Source organism: Sarcophilus harrisii, chromosome X (genome assembly GCF_902635505.1).
Source record: "Sarcophilus harrisii chromosome X, mSarHar1.11, whole genome shotgun sequence".
NCBI classification, from domain to species: Eukaryota; Metazoa; Chordata; class Mammalia; order Dasyuromorphia; family Dasyuridae; genus Sarcophilus; species Sarcophilus harrisii.
The window spans coordinates 35,529,733-35,555,747 of record NC_045432.1 but is presented as its reverse complement, the minus strand read 5'-3'; the positions used below and the strand labels follow the sequence as shown (position 1 = coordinate 35,555,747).

The window sequence follows — 26,015 nt, the reverse complement described above, 5'->3', positions numbered from 1 at the left end:
TAGCTAGTTAATATTATCCATAAAAATACAGAAATGGTTGGTTGAGATTATCCTCGGAAAGAGATAATTTTTCCCCTTCATTGGCAATGTTCATTCCCTTAATTTAATTTTCCTGTCTTATTGATACAGCTGGCATTTTTAGTGTAGTCCAAAAAGGAGACTGTGAATATCCTTGTTTCACCCCTGATCTTATTTGGAAAGCTTCCCAAATCTCTCCTTTACAAATAATGACAGGTCTTAGCTTTAATTAAATCTTTTCGATCATATTATGGAAAGGTCATTCCATCTCTTTGCTTCCTAGAATTCTTAACACAAATGAATGCTATATTTTTCTAAAGACCTTTCTGTATCTACTGAGATTATCATTTCATTTTTTATAACTTCTATTATTAACACAACTAACTATACTAATTGTGTTGTTAATTTTGAACAATGCTTGTATTCCTGTTAATAATAATTAAAAACATCCCAGCAATTAGATTTCAAGTCTTAGCAACATCATGATCCTGAAGTAAGTGTTTTTTAATAGAACTTTTTGTCATTCCAGTTATGCATTGCCTATGGGTCTGAGATGATTCATGAGAAAAAGCATTTGTGGAGTAGACTGAGGTACAATTACCACCTCCTCACCCCTATACCCCTACTGGAAGTGAGATGGTACCTCTGGAGTTGGGATAATCCTTTTCTGACTAGGTAGATGAAGTTGTACTGAACTGCAAGACAGGGTACAGGGGAGTGGTATTTTTATGATCTCTTCTTAAAATATTAGCTAACATTTATATACTGCATTAAGGTTTACACAGTGCTTTACAAATATTATCTCCACTTGACCTTTATAATAACCCTGGGAAATGGGAGCTATTATCTAAATTTTGCAGATGAGGAAACTGAGGCAAATAGGATGAAGTGATTTGCCCAGGGTCACACAGCTAATGAGTGTCTGAAGCCAGATGTGAACTTGGGACTTCCTAACTTAAAGTCCAAATCTATCCACTGTGATACTTTTAGATGCCTTCTTTTTGTTAGGACTTTCCAGAAGAGCACGAGACAAGGAATACAGAGTTGGAGGATGTGCCAGAGTGGAAAGGATAGATCTGTCCTAACCCATCTCAGCTTCCCCCACTCCCTACACACTTTGCAACTGATCCTGACCAGGGATCTATAATAGGGAATCCTACTGGGTTAAAGGCACAAATTAAGTAGCTGGAGAATTAAGTATCTTCCATTTCTTTTCTGGAAACCCAAATCAAAGTCATTTGGACTTCTTCCCTGATTCTCCTTTAGTTCATTTTTCTGAAATATTTGACAAGAGAGCAAAGTTGAAAAAAAATCACTACCTTATTCTCCTATGTGTTCACCTTCTTTTCTTGCACAGTGTTTCTTTATTGTGGTCTTCTCCAGTACTCATATTCTATGGGGGATACTCATTGTGTTGGGTGGGTCACCTCTAGAATATACACCAAGACATTTGCCAAAATTGTGATGTGCAATGCTTAGAGATGGCTTACCTGTGAGGTACAGATGCAAGTATACTGGATTTGGAGTCAGGGGACAAACTTTGGATTCTGACGGTGCTCCTTATCAGCTGTGTGACCTTGGGCTAGTCACTTCACTCCTTCCTAAAAGTAGACATTCTGACTAGATGGCCTCTAATGTCCCTTCCAGCTCTAAGTCTCCTGTGACACTAGGCCAATTACAGAGTAGAGCTACCCAAGTGCCAGAATGACTGTGGTTGCAAGTAGCCACAGCAGTGTTGGCCCCTTTCGTTCTGGCCATTCTTACACAAAGGCTTCTTAATTTCCATTTCTGCTACATTCTTCTGGCAGGGATCACATTTCCTTATTTAACTTGTAAACTTGTAAGTAAGCACTGGTCCCACTTTTCCATCTGTATTCCATACAACTAACGTCTTTTTTCAAGGTCCAACTTAAAAGTAAAAAGGACATGTTATCCATTGGGGACAACAGTGACCTTCCACTGGCAAGATGGATTCTTTCAAGTATTTCTCCTGGGGTGGAACTGGGTGGGTATCAAGTCATTCTCAGTCTCTAGAGTAATTGTCCTTGGCATAGAGGGAGGGAGGGAGGGAAGGGAGAAGAGAGTGAAGGAAGAAGGGAGGGAACAAGAGAAGAAAGGACAGGAAAAAGGAGAGGAGAAAGAGAAAGGGGAAGGGGAAGGGGAAGGGGAAGGAGAAGGGAAAGGGGAAGGGGAAGGGAAAAGGAAAGGGGAAGGGAAAGGGAAAGGGGAAAGGGAAGGATTTTAAAGTACCTAAAGGTCATACATTTATTGTGTTTGTATTTGGGGAAGGGAGGAAGTAGTGCATGGATCTACCAAGTACATAACCTTTAGGCCAAAGAATAGTATTAGATAAAGCATCAGTTGTACCTCTAATGTATCTACTGAGATGAATATAAAAGCAGGCCCAATCAAGAGGAGAAAGAAGAAGGTTCTTGCCAAGAGATATTCAGAACCTAGGATCCATTTTTTTCTTTTCTTTTCTTTTCTATTTTTTATAATAACTTTTTATTGACAGAACCCATGCCAGGATAATTTTTTACATCATAATCCCTTGCACTCACTTCTATTCCGATTTTTCCCCTCTCTCCCTCCACCCCCTCCCCTAGATGGCAAGCAGTCCTATATATGTTGAATATGTAGGATCCATTTTGATTATAGAAAAGGTTTGATTTTTTAAGAACTAGAAGGGACTTTCAAGATCACTTTGTCTATCCCTCTCTTTTAATAGATGGGGAAACTGAGGTCCGAGGAAAAGAAAGGATTTACCTTAGATCACACAGTGAGGGAGAGGCAGAGCTGGGAGAAGATCTTAGGTCTCCTAACTACTAATATTCTCTTTCCACTATACCACATAACATTGTATAAGACAGAAGAAATATATTGACCCAGTGCATAATCATAATAGGCAAAGACTGGCATGAAAGGCAATGATGTATAGTGGATAGATCTTGGTTCAAGCCCTAACTTTGATACGGGAAAGGGGAGAGGAATAGCATTTATGTAGTACCTACACACCGCAGGCACAGTGGTAAAGAACTTTCCAAATATCTTATTTGATTCGCATAACAAATCTGTGGTGCTATTATTGTCCCCATTTTACAGTTAAGCAAACTAAGGCAAATAGCAGTCAAGAGACTTGATCAGGGTCACAAAATTAGTAAGTATCTGAAGCTAGATTTTAACTAGATTTACTTGACTCCAGGCCCATTGCCATATCCACTGTACCACCTAGCTGCCTAGGTGTAACATGCAAACAATGACTCCATGATCCTGGGCAAGTCACTTAACTTCTCTGAGCTCAAGCTAGTCCTTTAAAATCATAAGTTGTAGACCAAGTTGTAGACCAAAGTAGAATTTCATAGGATCCTAGATTTAAAACTAAAAGGGACCTATCACTCAGAATACTAAAGCTGTCCACATCATCCTTGACAAGACCCCATTCAATGTCCTCTTGAAGATACCTGGTTACATATTATTTTCCAGAGGATAATAAGGATATTATATAGATATCGTCAAGAGAACATGATGAATTCTGACCATGCAGCCAAAAGTAATTTCTCATCATCTGGTCTCTATATTGTGTTCACACCAGAATCTATGTTGTTCCCAATCTTGGGTGTGAGGGGAGGATATTGGGATGTGTCTGTGGTGCTCCTGTTGAGAAGTTATGACAAAAAAAGAAATAAACATATTATGTAGGCAGGAGATTAGACTTATGACTGAATACAAGAGAAAGAAGGCAAGTCTTTTGGCCCTAACATGTTTTTATTCAGATGGACAGGCCCTGAAGAAGTTCAGGTTGATCTCTCTCTGTTTTGCTTAGAAGGTTCAGCCTTAGAATTACAGGCTCAGAGGGGACTTAATGAGTCATGGCCATGAGTACCAAGGTCTAGATAGAAGATAAAGCTAATCCATCAAGAAAAGACTTGGTTGGTGATATGGAGTGAAGGAAAGTTGAAAAAAACAGGGAAATAATTTATATAAGGACAGCAAATTGTAAAGACTGAAGAACTCTGATTAATGCAATGATCAATCTTGATTCCCAAAGACTCATAATGAAGCCTGCTACACTACCATCTTTTGAGAGGCAAAGGACTCAAGAAGTGGAGACAAAAATCACTGGACATGGCTAATGGGAGAATTTGCTTCTCTTGATTATATATTTGTTACAAGAATTTTCTTTTTCTTTTTTTCCATATGGGTGGGAATGTGGGGGGGGGAGAGAAAAATGGTTTTAATTTTTAGAAAAAAGAATAAAGAGGTGCTTAGAAAATGAGATTCAAGCTATCCAAGGCATCAACAGGAACTCCTAGAAATCAAATAACTTCCAAGGCTCACGGTGCACTTTAGCAGAGAAAAGTTGAATCTCAAAACTTAGGAAGTAACTTTGGGGCTCAGGTAGGGAAGAGTTGTATGGAGTTTTTTAAGTGATATGGGTGAAGTAGGAGCCACTTTCTTTTCTTTAATTTTGTATACATAAGGTCAAAACTGCATTTTCACATTTCAATCAATCAAAAGAACTTAGACTTAAGTTTGAACAGTCTTTGAAAGACATTTGACAAAATGACCCAGACAAGTGATCTATTACCCCCTCTGGGTCCTGTATAAAAGCATTGAGCTTACCAAAAGAAGAAGCTTTTCCAGAAATCTGAGCATGTGGCAATACAAAATACTACTGAGGGGAGGAGAGGTCCCAGATCTGGCCGGATCTTCTTCCTGCTCACTAACCTGTGACCTCTCACCCCCAAACCCTATTCTACACCCCACTCCACCTCACTTCGACCAGAGAAGTACTTTTTATCTTTGAAGGATTTGGAAGCGCTGTCCCATCAGTGTCCTAAATGGCTTCCCCAAATAAGTTGGTGACAGTGACTGCATCACTGGTAGCCAAGGATAGATTGGATTCATGGCCCTTCAAGGAATTCAGCAAAAAGACTACTCTGCTCCTAAGAAGAATTTGTTGAACACTCCGAGAAAGGGAACAATGTCTTCTAGCAACTGAGAATGGTTACCTAAATCTTTGTCACATGTGGTCTAAGCTCAAGTCTACTTCCCCCTAGAATCTGAATGTACTTGTTGGAGAGTGACTGTGTGGTCGTGTGTGTGTGTGTGTGTTGGGGGGGAAGGGTTGTATTGTACCCAAACTGTTTTAATTGTGTTTCATCTCAGTAAATGCCCATTTCTAAAAGCTATTCAAGGCCAGTTGACTAAATGATTCTAAAGTAATAATCTTGGGGGAATCTCCAATGACACTGGAGATTCACATCCTGACTCTGTACAACTAACTCCAGAACCTTGAGAGGAAGATACAGCCAAACTTTGGAGATCTGGTTCATTAGTGGGAATGAGAGATGGTATACCAACTTAGAGCTAAGGACTGAAGAATCCTTAGAGCATAAATAAACTATGTTTTATTTTTATTCTGAAAGTAAAAAACACCAAACAAAATGAGCACTTCCATATACGCAGCAGCACAGTAATAGAGGAACACACACAAAATGCAAAACTCTCTTGACATCAGCTTGCTTTTCTTTTTAAGTATCTAATAAGTTCAACCTGTCCCTTTCAGAGTTGTTCTGTCTGTGCCTGTTGGAGTCACTATCCCATGCTTCAGCCAGGGATTAAAGTGAGGTATCTTGGACATGATTGATGGGGGCCCAAGAGTAGACAGGGCCTGCCTGAACTCTAGACATCCATGCTCCATATTGATTGATGAGAGAGAGAACATTCCAGAGGATGAAAAACAGCAGCCAGAGCAGTCAAATCCACAGCAAGGAAAAAGGACTGAGTTAATATTAAGGTCAAGACCCTTCAGAAGTAAAGTTGGGTAGAAGGAAACTCAAGGAGGAGACAAATGTTCTGTAACTATTGAAGCCCAAGATTAATGACAAGAACCTTTGTCTGTGAAATCATTAACCTTTACATCTATTGCAATACTCCTCCATACCATGGATTCTCTTTGTAGGGCTTTATAAGAAATGCCCTTTTAAACACTTAAGAAATTTCTGTGTTATTTTAGGGGGCATAGGAAATGCTGTGGTACTTCTGAAGCAAGGGGACTGGGTAGAGGAATTGGGGGATTGGTGACATCAGTGATCCAAGACTTGTCTAAGTGTGTGTATTGTGGAAGTGACAGATAAATCCTAAGACAGGGTTCCTGCCCTAGCAGGAGCCTCAAGAAACTTAAACTCTTACCGGGGGGGGGCAGATATATCAAAGAGACTACACATAAAAATACACTGAGTCCAAATCATCTTTGTATATATCTAGGTATGTATCTATGTATGCAGGCATTTATCTAATAGGTTGTGGAAAGCAGCACCAAGATATGCCCAGTATTGGTCAAGGCCATTCAAAAGGGAGCTTTTTGGAAGAGGAGGCCAAAGATGATAGTGACTGGCGGTGGTTAAAAAAAATGGAGCTACCATGACGGCTGTGCACTGTGATGACTTTTCAAACATGCTCGATGTCAACACACCGATTCTGTGCTATTTTTCAGATGAGATCCGAAAGATGGACAAGACTGGGTTGTTTTTCTATAACTTAACCAAAGTTTCCATTTCTCCTCCATTATGGCCCTCAAGATATTAAGGGATTCCTTGGTCAAGCAAAGGTTATTTCCTTTTCTTGGCATGGTGTAAAGTTGTTTATGTTTCTGCTCGTTGCCATCACCAAGTGCTACTTCTTGGCTTCCATGGTGTATGATTGCTATAGTATACTATGTTACCTACCTGTCATTATTGTGTTCCTATGTCTCAGATATGTTGTATTCAACATCTGTATTTGCTATTTTCTACATAGGCAAGGTCTTCATCTTCCTGGAAGGTTTGATGTTTTTATTTAACTTCCATGTCATCTTTACTTACTTTTATTTATTCTTTATTTTTTTCTTTTTTCTTTTTGCTGAGGCAATTGGGGTTAAGTGACTTGCCCAGGGTCACACAGCTAGGAAGTGTTAAGTGTCTAAGGCCAGATTTGAACTCAGGTCCTTCTGATTTCAGAGTTGGTGCTCTATCCACTGTACCACCTAGCTGCCCCTATTTTATTTATTCTTTGTTTAACTTCAATGTCACCATCAAAAACTTCTTTGACATCCCTCTCTTCTTGTCCCTTTCCTGCACAAATGCACCTAAATGATTTCCTTTTTTCCATTGAGGGCATCTTCCAAATTAGTTCCCCACTGACCATTTTGCTCTCATTATTGTCATTATTGTTATCCTGAGGATCCACTTGACGTTGGGTAAATTCAAAGCTTTCTCCACTTTCTCCCATTTGACTGCTATCAGCCTCTTTTATGGGACCCTCATTTTTGTAGACATGCAGTCTCCATCTAGCCACTCTTTAAATCTGGCCTGAATAGTGAACATTTTCTCCATGTTGATATTTCCCAGGGAAAACCTCATTAGCTATATCTTAAGAGATGGGGAATGAGAAAATTCATAAAATAGATGTCCTTTTACGGATTAAATATAGTCTGGCTAAGAAATACACTAAGAGGCATTTGATCAGTATTTTCCTTTCATCTAGTAGAAAGTTTCTTTGGTAAAATCTAATGGAAAGAACTCTTGGTAAATCTTTTCCTTTAGTCTAATATGAGTTGAAGAGTTCTGAGTTTGGGTCTCAGTTCTGCCATTAGGGCCTTGTGCACCATGCTTACAAATAACTCACTGAACAAATATCAGTTGTCTGCCCTTATAATAATCTGGGATGATACGATCTTCCTGAGACAGCTCAAACTGGCTGTCTGAGACACTGTCCCATCAACCTTTGGGCACATTTGAGTGTCCTAGACATAACACTTAGTACAGGATGACTTGGAGCAAGTCACAAAAAATTTCTGATTCTGTTTTTCCTCCTCAGAAAGATGGCAATAAGAGTTGGGGGGAAAACCCTTTGTTGCCTCTTCAAACTCTCTAGAGGTCAGAGTGATTCTGGTCATTAAAATTCCTCTGATGCTGTGCTGTCTTTATATTGTATGCATTTGCCATCCCCTTTATGTTATGTTTGAGGAACCAGGAGATTAAGCAGAAGATCAAGAATAATATTCTTGGAATGTTATTTAAGTTGGAATAATATTTTCAGTCCCTCTGGATATAGGATTCTAACTCTAGAACTCAAAGGAACCTTGACAGTCATCCGGCCCAATCCCCTCGTTTGTCAGATGACAAATTATGGCATACAGAGGTGAAATAACTCCAGGATTAAGTAGCTAGTAACTATCTCAGGTGGGATTTGAATCCAGGTCTTCCTAACTTCCTAACATCACATTCAATGCTCTCTCTACGTACGATACTACATTGCTCTTTGGGCCAAGAAGTTTGCCTTTTATCTTCAAGGTATCAGAGAGATTTTCCGGCAGGGGAACAATGTGGTTGTATCTGTATCTTAGAAAGATTATTTTAGATTGGAAAGGAGAGAGAGAAACATTTATTAAGGACCTACTATGCAGAAGACACCAGATATAAAAAGCCAAAAATATATAGTTCTACCTTCAAGGAGTTTGTATTCTATCGGTCTATAATGTATACACTGAGAAGTAAAGAAAAAGTCTTGACAAAGTCATTTTGAGTCAGGTGAGGAGAGAGTACATTCCACGCATGAAGGACCACCTATGAAAAGTCTTGGAGAAGGGAGAGGGGATGGCATTGTCTAGGGAACAGTTTACCTGGAGAAGATAGTGCATGAAGGAAAGTAACATGAAATAAAACTAAAAAGGTAAGTGGGAGCCAGATTATGTAGGGATTTAAATGCCATGTTGAGGTGCCTTTTTTTCCTAGAAGAAATAGAGAGCCACTGAAGATTATTGAGTAAGTGAATAACATTGTCAGGTCTGTGTTTTAGGATTTATCCATTTGTCAGCTGTGTGAAAGATAGGTTGAAGACAAAAGATGGAAGGAGGAAGACCAATAGAAAGAAATTAGAATAGGCTAAGAGGTGATAAGATTCTGAACTAGAAGAATGGCTGTGTGAGAAAGGGGCAGAGATTTCAGAGATATTGTGTAGGTAGAATCAAAACTGTTTAGAAATGCGATGGGAGGGGGCAAGAATAAGTTTGTAAGCGCAGAAGTTTGCCTGCCCAGAAGGTTCGTGGTTCCCTTAATAAAAATAGGGAGATTTGAGAAAAGAGTGAATTTGGGAGGAAGATATAATGAATTCAATTTTGTACCACCTTGGAGCTCTGAAGCTGAAGAAGACTGAAAGGGGCCTTCTCATCAGAGATTGAATCATAAAACTGAGAACATACTGAACCCTAAGCCTACTTATCCACTGACTGCTAAGAATAGGATTTCTATAATTCTCTAACATTTACAAAGCATTTTATAGATTTGATCTCATTTCTACTTCCCTACAACCCTGTGGGGTATATTCCCTACAACCCCTGTGGGGCCTTATTACTGATAAAAAAAAATCTCTGAGACTTGAAGGGATTATATGATTTGCCCAATAAGTTCTAGGTATGAAATTTGAACTCGGGTCTTCCTGATTCTAAACTCAGTACCCAATTGCATACACCATGCTACCTCTGTCCCAAAAAGTATTATCCCAACTGATTCTTTTTTTTAAAATTTAATATCCTTTTATTTACAGGTTATATGCATGGGTAACTTTACAGCATTAACAATTGCCAAACCTCTTGTTCCAATTTTTCACCTCTTACCCCCCCCACCCCCTCCCCTAGATGGCAGGATGACCAGTAGATGTTAAATACATTAAAATATAAATTAGATACACAATAAGTATACATGACCAAACCGTTATTTTGCTGTACAAAAAGAATCAGACTTTGAAATATTGTACAATTAGCTTGTGAAGGAAATCAAAAATGCAGGTGGGCATAAATATAGGGATTCCCAACTGATTCTTAACCGTAGGCAAAGACCAATTTCTAAATCCAGTCCCAAATGAAGTCTGACCTTAAACTCTAGCCATAAACTGCGTCCTAACCGCAGCTCTAGAATCCTCACCCTAAACACAGACTGAGGCTCGACCCTGTCCTCTGGCTACAAACTAATCCCTCCTACTAACTAGTTCACAGACTAAACCATAACCTTGGCCCCCAATTGTCACCTGAATCCAGCATTAGGCTGATGCTGATGCCTAAACCCAATTGAAGGGTGACTCTCCAAACCAGGTACCCCATAATACCTAGTACCAGCCAATGATTAATTCTGAGTACAGGCCAGAAACATCATAACTCCAGTCACAAGCCAGTCTCAAACATACACTCATCCCAATTCCTGGGGCTTCAAACTGAGCCATAACCCCAAATCCAGACTGATACCTAATTTTGATCCCAGAATAAACCCTAATCCTAACCTCAGACTGTCCTTATAAAATGCCAGAATCAAAAAATTTCAGAATTGGAAGAAGGACCATCAGTGGCCATCTAGCTCAAATTATATGCCCTATAACCCTATAATTCCCTATAACTCCATAAAACCAAATTATAATCTGCCCTATAACCCCACTCCCCTGCCCTTCCTTGATGACCTTTAATGAGCAGGAACTAAGTGACTCCTAAGGCAGACAATTACACTTTGGGCTAGCTTTGATGATTAGGAAGTTTCCCCAGACATTGAGAAGCAGTATAAAGCAGTGGATATATAGTGGACTTTGAAGCCAGCCTACCTCTGATATATAGTGTGAGTCATTTACCCTTTCAGTACTCTAGAGAGCTCTCTGGGTTTATAGGTTTCAGAGAGGCTGCCAACCGACATTGATAGAAGGAGTTTCCTCACCTGGGAGTTCCCTATGGCATCACAGATCCAGTCTTTCCTTATCCCTTTCTGATATCAAACCTATATTTTCCTCTTTGTAATTGCTAACTCTGTTCTCTGGGGATGAGATCTACAAGTCTAGTAATATTCCTTTTGTCTTCTGTAAACATTCCCCAGTTCCTTCACCATCCTTTGCCCTATCTGGAAGCTCTCCAACTTAACAATGCCATTTTTAAACTGTGGTACCCAGAAGTGATATAATATAATATCCCAGCTGTGACCTGTCTAGGTCAGAATACAGAGATAACTTTTTATTCCCAAGAGTTAAAATTCTTTTGATGCAGACCAAAATCCCATTAGCTTTTTTGACTGCTGAGTCACACTGTTGACTTATACTGAGCTTGCAGTCCACCCAAAGTCCCCAGAAACTTTTTCAGACAAATTGTTAACCAAACGCACCTCTTCCAGTCTTGAAAGTGAGATCTCTTGTGGGAACCAAAGTCTGTGACTTTCTATTTATCTTTATTGCTTTTTATTTTGTTCATTCTGGCCCAATATTGTAGTCCATGTTCTAGCCCATTTTTGAATACTGATTGTCTGCCAGTGCATTAGCCATGTCTTCCATCTGTCACCTGAAACTGAAAAATCTACCATCTTTTCCTTTATCTAAGTCATTGATAAAAATGTTAAATAGTACAGATCTGTGGGACAGTCCACTGGAAAGTTGCCCAGCTGACATCAAGCCATCTATTATCAGTCTTTGAGTCTATCCTTTCAATCAGTTCCAGCTCAATCCATCTTTTCTACAGGCATGATATAGGGCAGGTTGTCAAATACTTTGCTAAAGTTCAGATAAACACTATCTCTGGCACTTTCCTGATTTATGCTTTAGTAAGCCTGTCCAGAAAATTTTTAAAAAAGAAGGTGAATTTGATTTGATTTGTCTTTGATGGTTCTTTGTAATCACCACTTCCTTTTCTAGGTATTCACTAACCACCTAGTGATGTAATTTTGCCTAGAATCAAGTCAAGATCACTGGCCTAGAATTTGCAGATTTCATCCACTTTTCCTTTTTAAAAAACTGGGACCACGTTGAAACTACTCTTATCTTCTTGTTGCTCTTCTCGGGCTCAATCCTATCCACCAGTTCTTTTAGTACTTAGTACAAGTCCTTCTATGGACAGGTGACTTGAGTTCATTAGGTAGAGCTAAGAACTCTCTTACTTTCTCCTGGCTTATCTTGTTTGCTGTCTTTGTTCTGCCCTTTCCAGCCTACATCATTCTCTTTGGAGGAAGAAAACAGCTCTCCACTCTTCTCTCTGCTGTCATCATCCCAGCCACCATGAACAGCAATCCTATCCCTTTGATTGTCCACTTTTTGCTAATGCAAGTGTAAACAACTCTTTTTGGTGTCCTTAGGTCTTGCTAGAATCGATTCATTCTGAGATTTAGCACCCCTGACATTGTCCTTATGGTATAGTGTCATGCTTTTGTATTCATTCTCTTTTACTTGCCCTTTCTTCCAACTTTTGTACAATTTTCTAAGAATTTTAGTTGGTTGGTGAGTTCCTTTGGCATGCACATTAGTCTCTTTAGACAACTGATGTTTTTCTTCCTCATCAGAATTATTTCTCTTTCTGCCTCCTGAATTTCAAGTCTTCCATCTGTCCTTGGCTGACTTTCCCTATAGAATGTTAATCCAGGGCATCCTACCTATCCTTCCTCAGAACCCTTTGAAATGTGTTTTTCCCAACTTCCAGGACTCTCAATAAATATTCCTCTGTGTAGCCATTCTCCATGTCATGTAGTCTGGCATCTATCTGCTAGGTAAATGCCAGATTATGTCAGGATTTCCTCTCCTCTATCACAAACTCGGGATGACAGTTGGAACCTCCCAAGAATCTTATCATTTCCATTCTAGTTACCAGTCACCCCTCACCCCCCCCCCACCCGCCCTTGGCAAGATTAAGATCCAGAAAAGATTTCTCTTTTCTTGGCTCCTTCACCTTACAGTGAACAGAAATTATCATTGAGGCAAGTCAAGAAACTGTTATATGCTCTGCTGTTTACACACACACACACACACACACACTTGAAGAAGTCACTAGTATATTTACTATGTCATAATTTTATCACTAATACATCATTCTCCTGTACTAGGCTTGTGATCTTTCTCCTCAAATTCCTTATCTGTTTCCTCCTCCTTTTCAGATGTATAAAATAGTATACTCTGACGATGTCATTTGTTTTTTCCTTCATTGTTCTTAACAAAATGCTCTTCACTACACAAGGGCAGCTGGATGACCCAGTGTATATAGTGCTGAACCTGGAGTCAGAAGGACATGAATTCAAATCTGGATTTGGTCGCTTACTAGCAGTATGACCCTAGGCAAGTTACTTAATCCTGGTTGTCTCAGTTTCTTCATCAGGAAAATGATCTGGAATAGGAAATGTCAAACCACTCCAGGATCTTTGCCAAGAAAACAACAAATGTGGTGAAGTTGTGAACGGATCCAGCCATTCTGGAGAGCAGTTTGGAACTATGCTTAAAAAGTTATCAAACTATGCATACCCTTTGATCTAACAGTGTTACTACTGGGTTTATATCCCAAAGAGATCTTAAAGAAGGAAAAGGGACTCACATGTGCAAAAATGTTTGTAGCAGTCCTTTTTGTAGTGGTTAGAAACTGGAAAATGAATGGATGCCCATCAATTGGAGAATGGTTGGGTAAATTGTGGTATATGAATGTTATGGAATATTATTGTTCTGTAAGAAATGACCAGCAGGATGAATATAGAGAAGCTTGGAGAGAATTACATGAACTGATGCTGAGTGAAATGAGCAGAACTAGGAGATCACTATATACTTCAACAACAATTCTATATGATGATAAATTCTGATGGAAGTGGATATCTTTGGCAATGAGAAGATCCAATTCAGTTCCAATTGATCAATGATGAACAGAACCAACTACACCCAAAGAAAGAACACTGGGAAATGAATGTTGACTACTTGCATTTTTGTTTTTCTTCCCAGGTTATTTTTACCTTCTGAATCCAATTCTTCTTGTGCAACAAGAGAAGTGGGAAAATATGTACACATATTTAAGATATACTTTAACATGTTTAACATGTAGTATGGGACTGCCTGCCATCTAGGGGACGAGTGGAGGGAAGGAAGGGAAAAGTTGGAACAGAAATGATTGCAAGGGTCAATGTTGAAAAATTACCCATGCATATGTTCTTGTCAATAAAAAGCTATAATAAAAAAAAGAAAACAACAAATGGGGTTGTGAAGAATCAGATGTGATTAGAACAGTTGAACAAACAGTAAAAATCTTGAAAAAGTCAAATTTGGAAGCAAGTTTCCTAAATGGTAACTCAAAAACTATTTAAAGAGGCTCAGTTGATAGAACCCTGGCCCTAGAGTCAGGAAGACCTAAGTTCAAATCCAGCTTCAGACACTTCCTAGGTGGACAAGTCCCTTTACCCAGTTTGCCTCAGTTTCTTCATCTGTAAGATGAGTTGGAGAAGAAAATGGACCAAGAACTCTAATACCTTAGCCAAGAAAACCCCAAATGGGGTCTACAATGCCACCTAGCTGCTATCTCAGCAACTATTTTTCCTTCAGTAGGACCAATTTTTATGATATTGGGTCTAACATTTATACATAAGCAGTTTTCTCCTTCCTCCATTCTCTTTAATTTAAACCTTTTAAAAATTAGTTTTTCAAGACAGCAGGTAGATTCTCACTAGTCTTTCTTTGGCACACTCCAAACCTGGCAAGAAACTTTTAATTCTGATATGTTAAGTCAGGGACCAGAAACCTAAGTCCCATTCTTGGGCATTAGCTTCCATTTTTATGAAAGCTTTTTATTTTCAAAACATATGCATGGATAATTTTCAATACTGACCCTTGCAAAACCTTGTGTTCCAAATTTTCCCTTCCTTCCCCCCACCCCCCTCCCCTAGCTGGCAAATAATCCAATATATGTTAAACATGGTAAAAATATATGTTAAATCCAATATATGCATACATATTTATACAATTATCTTGCTGCACAAGATAATTGGATCAGATCAAAAAGGAAAAAATGAGAAAGAAAATAAAATGCAAGTAAATAACAACAAAAAATACTATGTTGTGATCCATATTCAGTTTTCACAGTCCTCTCTCTGGGTGTCAATGGCTCTCTTCATCACAAGATCATTGCAAATGGCCTGGATCATCTCATTGTTGAAAAGAGTCACGTCCACCAGAATTGATCATGGTATAATCTTCTTGTTGCTGTGTATAAATGATCTCCTGGTTCTGCTTATTTTCACTTAACATCAGTTCCTATAAGTCTTTCCAGACCTCTCTGAAATTATCTTGCTGATCTTTCTTATAGGACAATCATATTCCATAACATCCATATATTATAACTTATGCAGCCATTCCCCAGCTGGTGGGCATCAGTTTCCAGTTTTTTGCCACTACAAAAAGGGCCACCAAAAACATTTTGGGCACTGGCTTCTTAAACAGGTAGCTATTAGCTTCCCAAATCAACTTTTCTCTTCTGCAACTCTTCAAAGAGCTTTCACAATGACAATTACATTTGTGCCCCATGAGCTTTAGATCATTGCTCAAGATTCTATAACATACCTTATAATATTTGACGATACTTTTGAGATTCCACCTTAGTCACAAGAAATGAAACAGCAGTCAATCATTTTGACTAGTCATTGGAAGATCTTTCCATTCTCACGTACCTTCGAGACCTCTCTGTTGTTACCAGGTCAAGAAGTAGCTGCTTCACCAGGGAGTCACCAGCCACTACTATTCTTCTCTCCTTGCTGACTCTTACTAGGTAATCTCTTATCTGAAAGTTTAGGTTGTTCAACTGGATCATTCCACAAAGGACAAGTAGCTCCTTCCTCCTCCTCAGAGCAACTATGTTACCTTGGGCAAGCCATTAAACTTCCCTCAACCTTAAGTTTCTCATCTGCAAAATGGGGATAATAATACATTTAATATTCATCTTATTGCAACAAAAGTAGTCTATAAACTTTAAAGCATTATCTATATGAAAATTAGTATACAATTAAAGTCTACCTCTTTTAGGAAGGTTTGTTTGCCTGTCTGACAATGCAAGACTCAAAACAAGACGAATTAGAAGGTATATTATTAAGAGTGATTACTATTGTGATATAAAAAATGATGAGGGGAGTGGTTTCAGAAAAACCCAGTAAGACTCATATGAGGTGATGCAAAGTGAAGTAAATAGAACTAAGAGAACATTGTACATGGTTATAGCAATGTTGCAATGATGTTCAACTGGTGAAAGACATAGCTACTCTAATCAATACAATGATTCAATACAGTTTCAGAGGACTCATGATGAAAAATGCTATCTACCTCCAGAGAGAGAACTGATGAACTCTGAGTGCAGTTTGAAACATATTGTTTTTCACTTTGTTTTTCTTGCATTTTTGGCAACATGGCTAATATAGAAATATGTTTTATATGATTTCATTTGTATAACGACGATCATATTGCTTACTTTCTCAGTGGATGGCAGAGAAGCTGGAAGGAGAGAGAGAATTTGGAACTCGAAATAAAAAAATGTTTAAAAATTAATTAAATTAATTTACAATTTTTTTAAAAAATTAATTTTTTAAAAAAGATGAATTAGAAGTGATATTTGGAAGATCATGGAGAATTAAATCTATAGTGCAGTAATAAAGAAAGGCTGATGGGGGGTTTCAAATTAAAAAAAGACAAGTTCTTTTTTTAAATTCTGATCTGCAAGTTCTGGGTCAGTGAACTTGACCTTATTCCAAGGGAAAATTCTAAATGAGATCCTGAAATAGGTGACTAGTGAACAATAAGAAAAGGAACATTAAGCCACAGCCCAGTGAACATTATTTCCTTTTTTAAATTTATTTTTATTTGTTGTGAGGCAATTGGGGTTAAGTGACTTGCTCAGGATCACACAGCTAGTAAGTATTAAATGTCTGAGACCAGATTTGAGTTCAGGTCCTCCTGACTCCAGGGCTGATACTCTACCCACTGCCATTTTGCTGCTGCTATTAGTACCTTTTTTTGACAGGATTACTAAACTGATAGAATGGGGCAATGCATGGATATAATTTACTTAAATTTAGTAGAGCATTTGAAAAGATGAGGAGATGTGACCTGTGATATAATTCAATGGATTTGGAACTTGCTAAATAACTGGACTCAAAAGTAATCAATAATGGTTTGGTGTTGACTAGGAAGGACGTCTCCAAGGATCTGTCCCTGGTCCTGTGCTGTTTAACATGAAGGCAGAGATGGCATGCTTATCAGATGGGCAGATGGCACAAATCTGGGGAGGCAGAGCTAACATAGGGTAAAGGAGTCAGCTTTAATTATTAGGAAGTTTTCCCTTACATTTAGCCCAAATCCTCCATCCAGCAACATCCACCCCCTACCCTTAACTGCATTTCAATAACTGGTGACAAGCAAAAGGAAAAAAAAAGACCAAGAAAGCTTACCCCAGTATAGATATTTTAAGGATTAGGGATAGGGATTGGACCTGTGAGTTTCTGGATATAAGGAACTCCCTGATGAAGAAACTCCCTCTTCCAATGAAGGTTGGCATCTACTCTGAAACTTATGGTCTTAGAGAGTTCAGAGCACTGGGAGTTAAGAGATCTGCCCAGAGTTACCACACAGTCAGTATATATCAGAAGCAGATTTGAACTTGGATCTTCCTGGCCCTCCAACCACTAAATCAATCTGCCTTTCAGGAGTAGATTAAAATAATTTGGTTTTTAAAAATGGAATTTTTGTTTCATATTATTTTTAAATTAACAGGAATTTTCTTTCCCTCTCAACCACATTCCTACTGGAAAATAAAAAGGAAAAACAAAATCCTGCTTATTGCCCACATTGGCCATATCCATATATATATATATATATATATATATATATATATATATATATATATATATATATATATATGTCTCATTCTGCTTTGGGGTTCATCACTTCTCTGATAGGAAGTAGGTAAAATGTTTTCTTATCAGCCCTGTGGGATGACGGTTGGTCACTGAATTAAACAAATTGTTGTTACTAAAGAAATTGTTCTCCTGGCTTTGCTCACTCCACTCTGCATTAGTTTGTAAAGTCTTCCTAGATTTTTCTGAAACTATTCCTTTCATCATATATTACAACACACTAGTCTTCAATTATATTCATATACCATAATTTTTTTAGCCATTCCCTGATTGATGGGTAGCCCTTTAGCTTACTGCAAAATACCTATTACAAATATTTTTGTACATATATGTCCTTTTCCTTTTTCTTTGATCTCTTGATCTGGAGTATAAATCCAGTAGTAATAGCACCAGGTCAAAGGGGATGCAGTTTAGTGACTTTTTGGGCTTATTTCCAAATGGCTTTCCAGAATGGCTGGACCAATTCCCAACTCTACCAATAGTACATTAGTGGGCCTATTTGCCAGCAGTCTCTCCAACATTTGTCATTTTCTTTGTCATCTTTGGCAATCTGATAAATGTGAAGTGGAACTCAAAGTTGCTTTAATTTGAATTTCTCTAATTATTTGTAATTTGAAGCATTTTTACATATGGCTTTGGAGAGCTTAGTTTTTTTCATTTGAAAACTACCTGTTCATGTCCTTTTATCATTTATCAATTGAGGAATGGCTCTTATTCAGTAACAATTACTTATCATTAACACATATCTCGTATGCAAACTGGATATACTAAATTGTTTTTACAAGTGCCTAATAAAAAAGGACCAGGTCCCATAGCATTTAAATCTGGAAAGGACTTTAGAAATCATCTTCTCTACCTAGAAGTCTACCTTCTCAGCCCCCATTTCACAGAAGATAGAAATGAGACCAAGGAAAGCAAACTAAATTACCCAAAGAATCAATCCCCGATTGATGGAAAGCCCTTTAGTGTACTACAAGATACCTATTACCAATATTTTTATACATATATGTCCTTTTTATTTTTCTTTGATCTCCTTAGAGTACAAATCCAGAAATAACAACAATGGGTCAACGTGTGTGCAGTTTAGTGACTTTGGGGGCCTAGTTCCAAATGGCTTTCCAGAATGGCTGGACCGATTTCCCAGCTCTACCAACAGTGCATCAGTATGCCTATTTGCCAGCAGCCCTTCCAACATTTGTTGATTTAGAGAATCAATATTCAAATCCAGATTTTCTCTTTCTAAATCCCATGGTCTTTCTAACTAATATTTGGGATCTAGCATCTTTTAACTTAAAACATATATGCAGATATCCATATCCATATATATGTATGAGATTACATCTCAATATAATTGGTCTCAAGTATTTTCTTGTATTTATTTACAAGAATAGTTCTGAGAGAGAAGGGATTCATAGACTTCACCAGTCTGCTCCAGGCATCCAAAATACAGAAAAGGTTAAGAACTTTTAGTCTAATACATCATGATGCTTCCATAGTTTGCATTCAGCTTTAAGGTGAGTTAACATTCGCCCTCTCCATCTTGATTATGCTGTTAATTTGTTTAGCAAACTTGTTTTTCACATTTGGTGCAAGGCTATCAGGCCAGCTCCCATCCCTATTATCATATATTCTGTCAATCCAGCTTTTTCCTGTGGGAAGGTTTTCTGTTTGTTTGTTGGGGGGGGGGGGTTGAGAAATGAAGAAGCAGCTCCATTTTTATGCAATTAACTCAGTATGGCAGAAGGCCGGGGTGGGGAGGGGAGGAAGGGGGAGATTTAATTGCCTCTTTTCTCCCAAGCCTTTGATGCTACTCAGGGATCCAACTCCCTGGGCCTAGGAAGCTGGGGAGACCTATGTGGCTCTCCAGGCACTGGGGAAATGGCTGTGTATAAATGCCAATGAATAGGAAGCGCCTCTTTGCCTCCTGGGGAGAGCAGAGCACTGATGCTTTAGGCCAGGGGAAAGGCAGCCGGACATGCACTACTTGTCTGCCCGCTTTGGCTTATTTTGCCTTGGGAACAGATCACTAAGACCTTCATCCATTGTTTCATTTTTTCCTGGGCATTTGGCCTTTCCCAGAGGAGATCTGTAAGTCTGGGAACAATTGTTCAATTGGTATTTGACATCTTAAAGCCTGTTTGTTTGTTTTTAAGGCAATTTTAAAAAAGCAGATTATTGAGACAGCTGCCTTGGCATATCCACCAGCAACTTAAGAAATATTTGTAAGGGAGTGTTGCTCTTTCCTCTAGGGGAAGGTGAGATGGGGACATGGTATCAGAAAAAAGACCACAAAATTAGAGCCAGATGATAGAATAAAGGGAAGCTTGGGCCTGGAGCCAAAAGACCTGGGTTTGAGCCCTCAAAACAGTTTCTGGTCAGCTGAACCTGTTTAAGTTACTATAAAAACGCTAGTAGGGCAGGTAGGTGGCTCAGTGGTTAGAGGGATGGCCCCAGAATCAAGACGACCTGAATTCAAATCTAGCCTCACACATTTGTTAACTGTGTGACTCTGGGCAAATCACTTAACTAATTTTGCCTCAGTTTTCTCATCTATAAAAAGAACTGGAGAAGAAAATGGCAAATCACTCCAACGTCTTTGCCAAGAAAACCCCAAATGGGGTTACCAAGAGATGGACATGACTGAACAACAACAAAAATGTAAAGAATAACACTTGCAGTACCCCCTTTATGGGAATGGTGAACTTGTGAAGGAAAGTACTTTGCAAGCCACACATTGATATAAAAAGAGGAGCTATTGTGATAAGGATTCTTTCACGCTTTATAAAAATGAATCGCCATTTGTAGTGGGCTTCCAAGAAACTTACATTTAAGGTTAAATGTTAGGGTTGGTTTCTTTTTTTGTTGTTATTTTCCATAGGAAAGAAATTTGACCTGGATAATGTTATTGGCTCTACCTGTGTGACTATGAGCAACTTCCTACCTTCCTTTCTCTGAGCCTCAGTTTCCTCATCTGTGAAATGAAGGATCAAATTAGATTGAGTTTTTTTTTTTTAACTTGGGGCCTATGGAACCTGCAAACATGTATAGGTTTCAGAAGGTTCATGAAACTGGATGGGAAAAATAATTAGAGCTTTATTTTCACTAGTCTTTAATTTCCTTTGCGATCCTGTGCATTTAAAAACAGTATTTTGCAAAGGGTCCATCTATAGACTTACCCATATAGTTAAAAGGTCCATAACACAAAAGAATACCTGGACTAGATGATCTCCTACATGCCCCCTATCTCTGCATACACTGATTCTATTGTCTCATAATTGGGTACAGTTGTGGAGGCTGAGATGGAGATGAAGGGAAAATTTCCAAATGCCTACCGTCATCCACAAGCAGCATAGGCTAACTCAGGGGGTAATGAGCTCCCCATTGCTGAAGGACTTCATGCAAAGGCTGTACGCCCACTTTCCTGATATACTACAGAGGAGATTCTTATGCAGGTATGGATTGGAGTAGATGGGCTCAGATTCCTTCTAACTCTGAGATTCTGTGATTCTGAATATAATATATATTCATATACATATATAAAATTCAGATAATATATAATAAAATATAATATAATTCACAAAGAATACAAATTCTTTTCTAGAAACATAATTGATTATATGTGTGGTATGTGTGTTTGAATGTATGTTGCATAAAATTTTAGGATTACCAGCATGGAGTAAAATCATTTGTGAGTCTGTCAGTATGGCATAGTTGGAAATGCAGTGGGAGAGTACCTCCCAAAACATGCTCGGGGAACGTAAGGGGCTGGATTTAGTGGCCTCGAAGGCCAACGATGTGATGCGGCAATCACAATAAGCTGACACAAATTTAATTTGAATCCTGAAAAGCACAAGGTCCAGGACGGAAGAAGTAATGGTCCTGTTGCCTTCTGGCTCTGGATGTCTCACAGGACAGGTTTCAGAAAAGTGCTGTAGTCCAAAGGATTCTCCCACGGTTGGCCTTTCTCTAGTGATAAGCCTTACCACACTTAGCTAGGCTGGTCCTTGAATGTCAGGTACACGATTCATTTCTAGGTCCATATTTGAAACCTTTCTAACTTGGTGAGATCTGGCAGACTTCAAGGCTGATGGCAAAGTCTTTGGAAGTCCTGGCTTCTTTTCTGGCCACGTTAGAACAATGTTAACAGAATTAAGAGCATCCAGAGAAGGCCAATGAGGACACTCCAAAACAAGTCATATGAAGAATGAGTGAAGGGATAAGGTACTTTTGCCCCAGAAAAAAAAGACTTGGCTAGAGGGGTGAAGACTTAGTAGTTGCATATGATATTTGAAGGACCTTCATGTAGGAGAGGATAGAACTAGAAGCAATGGGTGGAGGAAGTAGAGAGGTAAATGCCAGCTTGATTGAAATCAAAACTTCCTAAGAATGAGAGTTAGCTCAAAGTAAAATGAGCTGTCTTTAAGATACCTTAAGATGGAGAGCAACCTACCCATCACTTGAAATCTAGGGGTCAGGCGTTCCTGAAAGGATATTCTTGGTTAAGTTTGGATTGGACTAAATGGCCTCTGAGATTTCCTCCAATCTTAAGTGTCACTTCAGCCTTACCAATGGATTGGAAATATCAGAATGGACCATAAATACCATAGTCTCTACAGCAAATCACCCTGTCTGCCCCAGTTCCTCACCTGTAAAGTGAGCTGGAGAAAGAAATAGCAAACCTCTCCAATATCTTTGCCAAGAAAACTCCAAACAGGATCACAAAGAGTTGGACAGGAATCAAAATGATTGAAAAACAAAATCATGTACAGAGAATTGTGCTAGGTCCCTAAGGAGATAGTAGTCCCTATTTTTATAGCATTCACAGTCTAGTAGAGGGATAAGACAAAAAAGTAGATATCCCGAATACATCATAGTACTCTAGAGGTACAAAAACCAAAGGGGAAATTCACAGGGGGGAAGCTAATATTGGGAGGGCGCAATAGAGTACACAATAGGACATATGCTCTGAGTTGTTTGCACAGTAATGGGAATGGGTTTCATTGAGTCATATTCTTGTGATCAGACATTCTCCTTTCTTATTAGCCTAGTGATTCGTACATAAGTGCTTATCAAATGTTTATTAACTAACTGATTATCCCCTTTCTGCCATACCACTCAACCATATTGTACTAAATACCCCTTCCAGTAGTTCTTGTCCTTGGCTAGGAGGAAAACAGGGAAGCAGTCTCTACCCTCAGGGGCATTTTACAGTCTAGCCAGTGGAGATATCATGTACAGACATGGTGTGGACCAAGTAGATACAAGGTAATTTGAGGAAGAAGGCATTAGCAGCTGCAAGAATTGGAAAAGGCTTCATGTAGAAGGTAATGTTTGGATAGAGTACTGGAGGAAATTAGGGGTTTTTAAAGGTGGAGGTGAAAAGGAAGTATATACCAGGCATGGAGGACGGCCAATGAAAAGCCATGGAGGGTGAGGTTGATGAGGGCATGGATGATGGTGGCTGTTTGAGAAGAGAAGGGGACAGATACAAAGGTAGAAGTGACAAGATTTGGTGACTGTATGGCTATATGAAGTGAAAACCCTTGCAAACAAATATTCACAGTCAAACAAAACCAGATCCCATATTGGCTGTATCCAAAAATCAATCTGTATCTTGTGAAGATAGAGGTAGAAACCAATAAGATCATATTTACAGAGCAAAGTAGAGATGCGTGAATAGTAAATCATGAATTCCTTGATCTTGAGAGAGCATCAAATAGTCCAATTAACAAGTTGTTGATTGAGGGAGGCAATCAGAATAGGGGGCATTTGAGTCCAATTTTGAAGAAAGTAATGTGCTTGGATTTGTGAGGAAGAAAAAGCAAGAGCACCAGTCAGCCTGGCAGAGTGGAAAATATACTTATTGATCAAGAACTCAGAGACCTGGCTTCTAATTTCAGCTCTGTGGCTAACTTGTAATGTGGGCTTTGGTCTCTTCTAGTTCTGTGTCTCTTGTGCAGATCTCTGCCCTGTCTGATCCTGTTTCCCCATATGACAAATTACAGGTTTGGACCACATGACCTCTAAGTTCCCTTTAAGTTTCCAGTCCTAGGGATCAATGATGCTCTCCAGAAAGGCAGCAGGGTATAATCGGTAAAGAGTTGGTTTCAAAATCAAGAAGCCTAGGGTTCAAGTCCCACCTCTAACACATATTGTCTGTGTGACTTTACTCACAAACTTATCTTCTCAGTGCCCCGGGCAACTCTATAAGACAATATATTGACATGCATACCTGCTTTGACATCGGTAGTTTTCTCATCTAAGAATTCCCTATTCCGGTGAAATCCCTGGTTCAGTTCACATCTAATGAATGAAATAAAATTTTAGAAGTGTTTAAGTGTTTGCCCTAATCATTGGGCTAAAATCTGAGACTACACATAGGAAAAGAGGCAGTTCCTGCTTTCAAGGAGCTCACACTCTAATTGAGGGAGTTAACACATAAAAGAAAGGGTGAGTGGAAAAACTCCGAAGCATAAGAGCAAAGGGGAAGATAGCAAGGCCGAGGGATCTTGAAGCTATCGGTACATCAGATGAGAGTACCAAGGCTCTAAAGAATATACAGAGAGAGCACATGGCAAGCCCAAGAGGGACTTAGGACACAGCAGTAGGGCCAATGATAAGGGGTGATGTCCTCTGTTTCATTGGGGGGACTTTCATCTCATCTGAGCTGTGTGAATAAGTACCTGGATGGGTTCTGAAATGGCTCATGCCAGAGGTAGGGAACAAAAAGGTTAGCATGGCAGAAGGGCACCCATGGTTTACTTCTGAGAGTTTGTTCTACCTTAACCATGCTCCATTCGTCTCCATTCTTACCAATCCCATTACTCTCTCTTAAGCAGAATCGATGAAGAAAAGGAACCAAACATCCCCAATGGAATTTGTCTTCTTGGGAATCACAGAAAACACTGCTTGGCAGGGTCCCCTTTTTGGTGTATTTCTTGTTATTTATTCAATCACTATGGTGGGGAACCTGGGTTTGATCACCCTGATTCGGATCAACCCCCGTCTCCACACTCCCATGTACTTCTTCCTCACCAACTTGTCTTTCCTTGATTTCTGTTATTCTTCAGTCACTGTCCCAAAGATGCTGGCCAACTTCTTGTCAGAGCGCAAGGTCATTGGCTTCTCAGCATGCGTGGCCCAGATGAGCCTCTTCATCATTTTTGGCTCAGCTGAGTGCTACCTCTTGGCCTCCATGGCATATGACCGTTACGTTGCCATCTGCAGTCCCTTGCTCTATTCTGTCACCGTGTCCTTGAAGATCTGCATACTTTTGGTGGCTGCGTGCTATGTGGCTGGGGTGGTCAACTCAGTGACCTTGACCACCTCAACTTTCCTTCTTGACTTCTGCAACTCCAACATCATAAATAGCTTCTTCTGTGACATTCCCCCACTGCTAGCCTTGTCCTGCTCTGACACCCATGTCAATGAACTCCTAGTCTTTGCCTTTGGAGGTTTCATCCAAATGAGTTCCTTGTGCATCATAATGGTGTCCTATGTGTTTATCATCATTGCCATCCTGAGAATCCGATCAACTGAGGGAAAGTGCAAAGCCTTCTCCACTTGTGCCTCCCATCTGACAGCTGTAAGTCTATTCTATGGGACCATTATTTTCATGTACTTACGGCCCACATCTAGTTACTCCCTGAACCAGGACCATGTGGTCTCTGTCCTCTACACTGTGATTATTCCCATGTTGAACCCCATTATCTATAGTCTGAGGAATAAGGACGTAAAGGATACTCTGGGTAAAGTTTTATCTATGGGCTCTAGTCAGCACTAGGAAGGATCCGGGATCTTTTGTTTAGATATCCATTGTCAAGAATAAATTTCTAATAAACCAAACTCATAAAGAGGGGCTGGGCTTCTGAGATAGAAAATGGGAAGGGAAGGTTACAATTTTGTGGTTAAGCAATAATTCTGAAACCTTTTAGCTGTGGGAAGCACAAGTCCTCATAGACCATCTACTAGCCTCTGTCCTATTAGCCACAGCAAGAAAAATTCATCAAAATTAATAAAGACATACAAATTGCTTCAGACAAATGAGGTGATATTTAGTTTGTGATAATATTATTTGTTTTAATTCCCTAACCTAATTTTTATCCAGCCCTAATAAAAAAGGGCATCTTCTGCTACCTTGTCATAGTATAGAGGTGGCCCTAGGTAATGTTGAAGGCTCTGTTATTGCAGTTTAAGCTCTGAAAGGCAGTTTGCTAAAATGAAAAGAGCACTAGTTCTAGAATCAGAGAAACTGGGTTCTAATTTGATCTCAAATACTTACTGTGTGATCTTGGG

The 26,015-nt window shown here is 39.2% G+C and overlaps 1 protein-coding gene across 1 annotated transcript; it reads left to right on the top strand.

Moving 5' to 3' along the window:
* Nucleotides 1-24,564: 24,564 nt before the first annotated feature.
* Nucleotides 24,565-25,503, top strand: LOC100924432 (olfactory receptor 1019-like). Its single transcript, XM_003774799.1, has one exon. The coding sequence runs from the start codon at nt 24,565-24,567 to the stop codon at nt 25,501-25,503; it is 939 nt and encodes a 312-aa protein (XP_003774847.1).
* The last annotated feature ends 512 nt before the right edge of the window (nt 25,504-26,015 follow it).